Genomic DNA, 10,963 nt, shown 5'->3' with positions numbered 1-10,963 from the left:
CTCTCTTCGTGCTCTAATTCCCCCCCCCTCACACACACACACACACACACACACACACACACACACACACCCACACACACACACACACACACAGTCATGTAGTGAGATAGAGTGTTGCACCACTTGAGCTGGTGTGGTGCATGTCGATGCTTCGCCGAAGGGCACATCAACAGTAGCAGGCAAGCAGACTATCACCTGTACTTACTTTTTTTTTTTTTTTTTGCAGCAGCAGGCATAAAAATTCTTGCCCTCCAACACACACGATTAGCTGACACAGTTGCCTGTTGATCAGCTCCAGGAACCCCAGTCAGAGACTGCCACGCCCACTGTGTATCATAATTCACTGGAATGGGTGAGTGAACCTGTTGTCTCTCTGCCCATTTTTTTCTATCCCCCCTATGTATTGTCGTGTCCGTGCCTTACATTGTGTGATGTGATTGGTCAAACTAGTGACAGGGTTATTTTTAAAATCTGTTTTAATTTTAATAGGGACACTGTGTACACACTTTGCACTTTACATATGTCCTACATATACTCCGGTATACCTTATAATTTCAATCGTCCACATTTCTTTGTAGTTTAGCAATGAGTTCTGTAATCAGTTGCAGATAGCCGTGGAGATGAGTTTTGTTTGTACAGCTACCCGAGTAAAATGTGTTGAACAAACATAATGTCTGTTGTGGAGGAAACACAAAGGTTAATTTGTGTACAACACATTACATATAATTAAAATCATTTTACAATTTAGAGGCTGCTCTGTCTAGGTAATGCATTGACAATTAAGTGTTTCTCATGTAGTGGAGTGCAAACTACACAAAAGCCTCTCTCTAAGGCGATATTCACACAGCAGCTCAATCCCGATGATTTTAATGTATTTTTTTTTTTTGCCCGTATGCAACTCGGTATCAGATTTTATTTTTTTTTCATGCAGTATGATCAGCACAATTCAGATTTGTTTTTTTTCTTTCAAATCCAACCCGGGCCTCTTTTGTATGTGGATATACAACAGATATGTATTCATTGCGTCTGCAGTATGAAAGCTCATACACACACACGTCTGACCTACGTCATCAAAAGCCTTTGTACCGTGTGTGTGTGTGCGTGCATGTGTCTGTGTTGGGTTTGCTGTCCTTGTTTCTGGTGCACCTTGTGATGTGTTATGTGTTGTGATGCGTTGTTACTTTGAATAAATAAGTTTAAGTAAGTACTCTTCCAGATTTTTTTTATGATGTTGTGGGCAAAGAAAACAAAAACAGCCAATGTAATTTTACCCGTCTTATGTTACAGGTTCAACCAAGGAATTCCAGAACCTTCAAAATGATCATAACAGCATATTTTCACACCATACCATTGAAATTTCCCATCTTGGATTGAAATCAACTAACAAGTGACCATTCATTTCGGATGACTTGAAATACAAGACGTGGTTGATCCAACATGGAGAAAAAGAAACCGTGCCCACGACTTCTCGACTACTTGGTGGTGGTTGGCGCAAGGTAAGAATTTTCTTTGCCTGTTGTTCAAGATTTGGTTTTAAGAAATCATTTAGACTATAATAAAAAAAAAAAAAAAAAAAAAATCAAAACATTCTCCCCTGATATTAAAATAGAATAATTTACATGACATGCTCACATTTTTAGTGCATTATATATTCTTATTAATAATGTTTCATTTTTGGTATTGTAGTGTACATTGGGTCAATGGATTAATTTCATATGTGGGCGATGCACGATGTCTGCACTAACCTCAAGCACTTCTTGGGGCAACATGTCGATTTTTGGATTATTTTTCAAAGGGTAACAGGAAAAACCTCTTTAAATCAGTCTTTTCTATGTAAGAATGCAACATTTGGAGAGTTTTTTATTTCATTTTACAGTTTAGAAGTTAATAACATTGATTCAGACAAACGCACAGTACAAATTGATGTTTATTTAGTATTCTCCCTGGGAATTGGTGGTGCTATGTCACAGAAAACTAACGATGGGGATAGGAGTAGTAATGGGTTTAAATAAATTGACCGATCTTCGCACCAGATGGTGTTAACTTTCTAGCCAGACAAACATGAGACTCATGAGGTTAACCTAACCACTTAAATCCAATTTAAAGCACCAACTTGTACACAATCTGGTAAATTATGCAAATGTTGCGCTCACAGTTTGTTGGAGTTGGCCCCAAATGATTGCTGTCCTTGTTTCTGGTGCACCTTGTGATGTGTGATGTGTTGTTGTGTTGTGATGTGTTGTTACTTTGAGTAAGTAAGTTTAAGTAAGTACTCTTTCAGATTTTTTTTATGATGTTGTGGGCAAAGAAAACAAAAACAGCCAATATAATTTTACTCGTCTTATGTGACAGGTTCAACCAAGGAATTCCAGAACCTTCAAAATGATCATAACAGCATATTTTCACACCATACCATTGAAATTTCCCATCTTGGATTGAAATCAACTAACAAGTGACCATTCATTTCGGATGACTTGAAATACAAGACGTGGTTGATCCAACATGGAGAAAAAGAAACCGTGCCCACGACTTCTCGACTACTTGGTGGTGGTTGGCGCAAGGTAAGAATTTTCTATGCCTGTTGTTCAAGATTTGGTTTTAAGAAATCATTTAGACTATTTAAAAAAAAAAAAAAAAAAATCAAAACATTCTCCCTGATATTAAAATAGAATAATTTACATGACATGCTCACATTTTTAATGCATTATATATTCTTATTAATAATGTTTCATTTTTGGTATTGTAGTGTAAATTGGGTCAATCAATTAATTTCATATGCGGGCGATGCACGATGTCTGCACTAACCTCAAGCACTTCTTGGGGCAACATGTCGATTTTTGGATTATTTTTCAAAGGGTAACAGGAAAAACCTCTTTAAATCAGTCTTTTCTATGTAAGAATGCAACATTTGGAGAGTTTTTATTTCATTTTACAGTTTAGAAGTTAATAACATTGATTCAGACAAACGCACAGTACAAATTGATGTTTATTTAGTATTCTCCCTGGGAATTGGTGGTGCTATGTCACAGAAAACTAACGATGGGGATAGGAGTAGTAATGGGTTTAAATAAATTGACCGATCTTCGCACCAGATGGTGTTAACTTTCTAGCCAGACAAACATGAGACTCATGAGGTTAACCTAACCACTTAAATCCAATTTAAAGCACCAACTTGTACACAATCTGGTAAATTATGCAAATGTTGCGCTCACAGTTTGTTGGAGTTGGCCCCAAATGAGATGCGATGAGATGTGGAAGTTTGCCCTGATTTGACCATCAGTGGTCAAGATTTTGGTTGAAAAAAAGGATGGCAGGAAAAAGCTGAAAAAAAATAATAAAAGGACAAAAACAAGACACCAGAGGAAGTCCAGCAGAAGCATGAAGGCAATCGCTGAGAAGAGCGCAAAGATGAAAGCAAACAAAACGGGGGGACGAGGTTCTAACGGCAAACATTCAAAATCAGAGGCCCATCCCAACAACTCTGGTAACATGTGGCGGAGGTCATTCAGACTTTGCATTTCTTTGAACAAACACTTATTCAAATTTAACCTGGTGTCTCACCTTTGAAAATATGTCTTATTATACCGCCTGTATAAAAAAATCCGTAATCAAAATTCAATCAATCCAACCACAAAGAAATAACAGGTGTGTTAATAAACTGTTGAGCCTTGTTTTAGATATGCAGGTACTGTACATGAGCTGCTGTAAGTAGAACAAAGGGTGAAGTCCAGCAATCATGTTCCACAAATATCCTGATCCATTACAAAACGTCTGTTTCTCCATCTCCCCTGCAGGCAACCAAGTAGTGATAGTGTGGCCCAGACCCCTCAGCTTCTCCGCCGATATCCACTGGAGGACCACCAGGACTTTCCACTCCCACCAGATGTGGTCTTCTTTTGCCAACCAGAAGGCTGCCTTAGTATACGTCAGCGTAGGGTTAGCCTTCGTGACGACTCTTCGTTTGTTTTTACGCTGACTGACAAGGACTCAGGAATTACTCGATACGGAATCTGTGTCAACTTCTACCGATCTTTTCAGCGCGGGCATCACCGTACCCGTACAGACAAGAGTGGCCATACAGAGAACGTCACACAAGGAGGGGACACCACGAGTGAGGGGTCTGACGGAAGCACTGCAGGCCAGTCTTCTGGGTTGTCCCCATCCAACAAAGCTGACTCGGCTCCTCTTTCTGCTTCTGGGGAGGACAATGAACCACCAGTTACTGAGCAAAATGCTGGAAAGCCTGCACAGCTCAGGCAAAATGCCGCAAAGATGGCCACCAGGAATCGCAACAGTACGCTGACCTCATTATGTATCCTCAGTCACTACCCCTTCTTCTCCACCTTCAGAGAATGCTTATATATTCTTAAGAGGATGGTAGACTGCTGCAGTCAGAGGCTAACACAGCGTGCTGGAATGCCCCATACATTCCAGAGGTAAGAAATGTTTAATTCCCGTGCCACTTTGATTTGCCCAAAATGTTTTCCATTCATTGTTAGAATGACTTCCATGTCCATTTCGAAACAGAATTTCGAAATGGATCGTTTGTGTTCTTGCAACACCGTCACAGCGTGTTGCGATCGCTTCATCGAGCGATTATTCTATTACACCTGCCTGGTGCTCCTTGACTTACACACGCGATCAAAAGTCATACACAAGCATGGACTCATTTATCAAGCGAAGATGAATTTACTTGCTTGCATAGTGCAAACACACACATACACTACAAATTTATCTAACTGGTATTGAAAATTGTGTTTTTAGTTATTTTTTTAAAAGACAGACTTACCGTATTTTCGTGACCAAAATGGATATGCCAACTAATAATGTGGGTTACCTTGTTTGAATGCTGTTGTGTGACTTAGATGAGGGGTCTGCTTGACTGACTGATATTGTGCTGACACACCGCTTATATAGAGGAAAGGCGGACTTAACTGAGTTCAGCATGCGGATGTTACAGTGGGAAGGATGGGTGTGAAAGTGGATACTAAAGGCACGCCCCCAGTAGGTGTATATTGTATATAGTATGTGCATTGTGTAAAACATCCCGAAAATGGCACCTATGAAGAGACAAGCTATCGGTTACACGGAGGACCATGGGACCATGGGAATCGAGCCACGAGAGAATTCAAGATTCACTAATTCATGGTGCTTGGTGCTTTCATTTAATGCAACGGCGCCATCTATCCATCCGGGCAAGGATGATCGTGGCGCAGTAACATCCAGCGGGTTAAAAGGAAAAGTTGGCTATCTTTTGCTTATACTGCAGTAAAAAGTGTAATGTTCTGCGTTACATGAAAAAAAAGACGCTTTCTTGGATATTTTAATCCTTTATTCTGCCACCCTGCCAGCCTCAATTAACTTCCACTATTGACTATTCTTTCAACCAATGCCTGCATTCCTCCATACCCACTTGGGTTACAGCAAGTGATTAGGGACAAGCATACGATACATTTTGAAATACAACAAAAAGACTTCCGACAAACACATCCAGCCAACCACATCACCTTCATGGAAATGGACAGTAATGGCCAAAGTGAAGTTGTGAGCGGCGTGGGGCGACGACAAACACAGCTTTACGAAGACTGGGAGGCAGCGGCAGGCGAGATACGCCACAATTTGTGAATGCTTGAGCTGACGTGTCTGCTTGCACTGCCGTTCAAGCTTTCGCAAACACCGGTATTATTTCTGAAGAGCCGCACGGCAACAAGACTTACTTTGACAATCTGACAATGACACGAGGGAACCTGGCGTGTTTGATTGAGAACTTACCCAGATGTTCATTTTGGATACAGAAGATGAGGATTGATTGGAAAAAAACAACAACAAAAAAACATTGTTAAACACTTAAAGTACAACCGAACTCAGTTTTGCTCCTGCTGCCTTTTTAAAAACATACGCTGAAGTGCATGCATGCAACTGTATTTTTTAAGTTAGCATATGTTTTACCATGCCTGTGTCCAATCATGCAACGCGTCTTGTGTGTGCGTTAAATACAGAAATGTAACCGACACCACGACGTTTAGTATGGTTTGCCATCTGGTCGTGAAAATACGGTCATATGCAAATCTATGGTGTGTTTATTTTTTGTCTGAAATGAGATATAGTATATAGGATAGGGTATAGTATAGATAGGTATAGGATAATGAGATACAGTATTAGGTTAAAAAACCTAATACTGTATCTCATAAATGAGGGACTTTCCACAAATTGTCAATTGAATCAGTTGTTCAAGACAAAAAAAATGATCGTAGCTAAATCTAAAAGTCAGGATCATTCACCCACTTGAAAAGGACTTAATTACTGGAATCGTCATGCAGAATAGAACAAGCTCCTGTTTGGCTTATTCGTGATAGCAATTTTACAGTGACAAAGTGTTAATTCTTCTGTGTGACTACGTGTTCTCCAAATACATTTTACTCCACAGTAATCATAGGTGAAAATCACCAAATCTTCCCTTCAAGATCATAAATGTGCGGTAACCGGGCAACACACTTGCCCGTTGTTTCCCATATTTACACCAAGGCTTTTTCGGTACATGTATGACGACTTCAGAAAGATACATAACCCAGAGGATAGATAATGGTTTTGTCTGGCACAGTTGGATGTCATGAGAGAGAAGGAGAAGAGACATCAGATTGTGGCTGGAAGCTTTTTTTTTTCCCTCAGTGATGCCACGAATAGATTGAGGTCTCTGGTTGCCTTTGGTGGAGCTAATGGTTTTTTCCTCTCTGCCACAGAAGCAATCAACAACATGCTCGAAAGTGCTGAACGACATTGTCTTTGTATATCTGCTACGCACGCACGCACGCACGCACGCACACACACACACACACACACACACACACACACACACACACACACACACACACACACAGTTAAAGATTAAGGCTCAATTTTGTCAGTAAAATTCTGTGCGTCTTCAGTTTCTCCAGCAGTTATACCAAGCACGGGCTATATTTGTCAAGGTTGCAATACTGTATCAACTCTCACTACAAAAGAGATGTTGTTCTTCAGGCCAGTAATGTTCGTCTGGCAATACTTCTGCATCAAATGAGTCTCACCTCTCTTGGCCATGCGCTTCAATCTGCTTAACTGAATCTTTCTCTTCACCTGTTGATTCATTTTTTGACCTCCACAGAGACACCATGTGGCGGGTGTTCACTGGGGCACTGTCCGTGGAAGAGAAGGGAAGCCAGCTGTTGGATGACCTTCGGGACATTGAATCCTGGATATATCGGTTGCAACGTTCACCCGTACCTGTGGCAAGCCAGAGGCGTGTGGATGTGGAAGTTCTGCCAAGTGAAATGAAACGGCCCCTCACCTTCGCACTACCTGACAACTCCCGCTTCTCGATGGTCGATTTTCCGTTGCACTTGCCTTTAGAGTTACTGGGTGTGGATGCCTGTCTTCAGGTTCTATCGTGTGTCTTGCTGGAGCACAAGGTAAGAGCAGATCATCATCAGTTAGTCCAGGATTTTCAAAGCCGTGTGCCATACTTCTTTAATCAGTTGATCGGGTTGCATCACTTTTACTGAAGTACTCTTGTTAACTGAAATGAATCCGTTTGCAATTTTGGATCCAACAACATTCAGCGTTGTCTTGGCAGAGGATCTAGTTTAGTTTTGGACTATTGAGCTGTGCTTTGATATGAAATCATTTGTTTTTTTGTTTTTTGTTTTGTTTTGGTTTTTGTTTTCTTCAGGTTATTCTCCAGTCAAGAGATTATAATGCTTTATCCATGAGTGTAATGGCATTTGTGGCCATGATCTATCCTCTGGAGTACATGTTCCCTGTCATTCCCTTGTTGCCAACATGCATGGCCTCAGCTGAACAGGTACAACGAAAAGGATAGTGCCATTGATGTTTGAAATTATGAAATGATGTTAACTGATGCTTTCTTCTATTCGGCTGATGCACAGCTTCTTCTTGCCCCTACTCCCTACATCATCGGTGTACCAGCTAGCTTTTTCCTTTACAAATCCGACTTCAGAATTCCAGATGATGTGTGGCTTGTGGATCTGGACAGCAGCAAGGTAACATGATACAGTCAAACCTCGGTTTTCGAACTTCTCTGTTCTCGACCAAATCGGTTTTTGACCAAAAATTTCGATTTTTTTATGCCTCGGATGATGACCGAATTTCGGTTCTCGAACAAATTGAGCGCACTTGAATGTGTCACTTGACTCCTCTAGCCTTCCTTACACGAGGAAGTGATGCTTCATCGGGTCGACGAGGAAGTGACGCTTCATCGGGTCGACGAGGAAGTGACGCTTCCTCGTGTAGCGTTCCATTGTGAACAGACGTGTTCAATAAAGATTTTTTTTTAAAAAAAAAGAGCGTGGTTTCGGTTTTTGAACAAATCTGTTTTCGAACAGCCTTCTGGAACGGATTATGGTCGAAAACTGAAGTATGACTGTACATTCTTTTTGTTACCTTCTAACATTGTGCCTCAAAACAATCAAAATAAATGGGATTGCAGCAACTGCAATTGTTTTTCAGGTTAAAGCACCGACAAATGCGGAGATTCTACCACCTCTTCCAGAGCCTGAAGCTGGCGAGCTCAAGAAACATCTGAAGCAGGTACTGTATGCAAATTGTTTACTTTTTTGCCCTTAATCTACCAGTACTGTTCATGCCGCGACTTTCTGCAACCCGGGTGTTTCTTATGACCCAATAATTGTTTCTCTTTCATCATGCTGTACTTAATTGTTTTGTTTCTAAACAAGTCAGTATTTTAAAAAAAAATCTTTTTCAGCCTTGTGAAGGGTAGGGGCTTCCTACTCCAACGGACTTGTATGTATTTTGTTTAGCCTGTGCAAGCAATGGAAATGGATTTTGTTGTGCACTAACAAACAAACACGTTTTCTGCTCTTTTTCTGTTTTCTTTGCATGCTGTAGCTCTTGAAGGTAAAATCAGTTCCTAAGACCCCGTTATTATCCAAGAAAAAAAATCTATACTTTAGTTGTTGAGTGGTTGTGACACATTCTCCTTGGAACACCTCTAACTGACTACATCATCAGAATTTGGTTCTGATTCATGGAATCAGACACTTTGTATTCCTATTTCTACATTTTGACTACATAATGAACTTAACACACACAAAACGTTCCATTCACATCCTTTTTTTTTGTTTTGAGCAATCATAGAAATGCTCACGGAAGACTGCAATAACTTTTGGTGTGAACAATCACACCAAAAGTGATGTTAACGGGTTAGAATAGTTGTCTAACTATTTATACTAACATAATGAATTCTTGAAAATGATGTGGAATTAATTATTCAGAACTTTAAACCCATTGGGAGAACGCTTACTGGGGTCCATCATGCAGGATATGCGAGGTAGAGTTGCACACTCCCATTCAAAAAATTCAGCAGATTCAGGTTCCGTTCAAGCTGTTTTCTGTTTTTTGAAGTCATTTCATTTTTTGGTAAAACCTTCTCGAGACTGATCTTGTCACACATACTCATATATAGTCATGAGTATAGTATATGTTATGGACCTGGCATTGGACCGAATCCTCGTACCTCCAAAATCGTCACTTTTCAGGAGAGAAGGAAAAAAAAAACGGCACATTAACATTACATCATCAAGGAGATCAGGCCATTTTTAACTCTTAAGAGTGGTCAGTTATTTGTAAAAAAAAAAAATTAAAAAATAAACTAATAATAATAACAAATAAGACACAGAGATATGGATTGAACAATGGTATAGATTTGTGAAAAAATGTGAACCATATTATGACGCCGGGGGGTTTCGGCCAGACACAAGCGATGTACCTTGAATCAGAGCCAGTTCAATGGCTTTGCGTTTTTCCTTGTTATTTCCCTTGTGTGTGAATGTGTGACTTGTGTCAGGAGGTGCGTGACGGCTCTGGGTTTCGCAGTTCAAGGCATTTGTGTGCAGGAAATAACTGATTATGATTCGAGATTTTGTAAAACTTGGGGCATCAAAGCAGAAGTAGCTGTTGATGTGAAGTAGACTTAAATACTTATACCGTAGACTTCAATAATTTTATTTCAGCTGAGAATCTTGAAAGTGTTACATTTATACCAGGTCTTACTTACAAAGTATTTTTAAGACATGAAATGAGGTAACCATTGAAGAGCTTTACTTGTACAAGTATCACCAGATGTTCCGAAACGATCTGGTGGTGTATCATCGTTGTCATCATCCCATCATAATCACAAGGCCATTCTATCCCATCACTAATATAGGTCCTGCCATGCTGCCTTTTTGCCAAATTTGTGCATCCAAGGCGTAACAAGAAGTTATTTATTCGCCTGTGCCCGTTCCTACAACTGTTGCGGTTTTGTGCATTCCGTGAATAAGATGCATGGACGGCCTTATTAGCACAGCGACAATGGCTGTCAAAATATCTTGGGCAGTGATTGTCGGGTATTAAAACCTTATACCCTATTGCCCATTTTTGTGTTAAACACTAACCGTCTGAAACGGATAGCAGAAATATCGCGGTCACTTAAAGAAGCATTGCAAAAAATTTCATGAGCTTAATGTAGTTTTATTACCGCATATCATGCACCTTATGCTCGTGAAATTACGTCTGTGTTTTTCTTACCGAAACGCACAACACAAACAAGAAAAACACAAGAACAAAAAAAAAATCACAAAGCACAGCGTTTCACTGCTGAACGTTCAAATTGAAAAGAAATGGAAAGGGCCATGATTTTGTCATGCGCTGTTCCAGTGACACCACCTCAGGCCTTCTTATGATTCTCCCAACATCTCTCTCCTAGTGTCTGGTTAGGTTGACCATGATCACCCAAAAGCAGATCTTCTCCTGTGAAAATAAGGTTACTCGTTTATTCTCCTGTGGAATGCCCCTGCATCCTCTTTCACATTACTTTGCTCATGACCAATTACTTTTTCTCTTTTCTCAAGAATTGAGTTACATGCATAACAGTGTCTCCGAATGTTTTACGGACCCCTTAACGCGCTGC

The 10,963-nt window shown here is 40.2% G+C and overlaps 1 protein-coding gene across 1 annotated transcript in view; it reads left to right on the top strand.

Moving 5' to 3' along the window:
- Window positions 1-2,355: 2,355 nt before the first annotated feature.
- madd (MAP-kinase activating death domain) overlaps window positions 2,356-10,963 on the top strand; it is a 38,218-nt gene continuing 29,610 nt past the window's right edge. Inside the window, exons 1-6 of the mRNA XM_019886558.1 lie at window positions 2,356-2,561; window positions 3,795-4,436; window positions 7,142-7,445; window positions 7,706-7,837; window positions 7,923-8,036; window positions 8,503-8,583. Coding sequence (XP_019742117.1) covers window positions 2,503-2,561; window positions 3,795-4,436; window positions 7,142-7,445; window positions 7,706-7,837; window positions 7,923-8,036; window positions 8,503-8,583 — 1,332 coding nt within the window. The 5' untranslated portion in view covers window positions 2,356-2,502. The remainder of the gene's footprint in view (window positions 2,562-3,794; window positions 4,437-7,141; window positions 7,446-7,705; window positions 7,838-7,922; window positions 8,037-8,502; window positions 8,584-10,963) is intronic.

Source organism: Hippocampus comes, unplaced genomic scaffold (genome assembly GCF_001891065.2).
Source record: "Hippocampus comes isolate QL1 unplaced genomic scaffold, H_comes_QL1_v1.1 scaffold261, whole genome shotgun sequence".
In the NCBI taxonomy this organism is placed as follows: Eukaryota; Metazoa; Chordata; class Actinopteri; order Syngnathiformes; family Syngnathidae; genus Hippocampus; species Hippocampus comes.
This window is presented reverse-complemented; position numbering and strand designations above follow the sequence as displayed.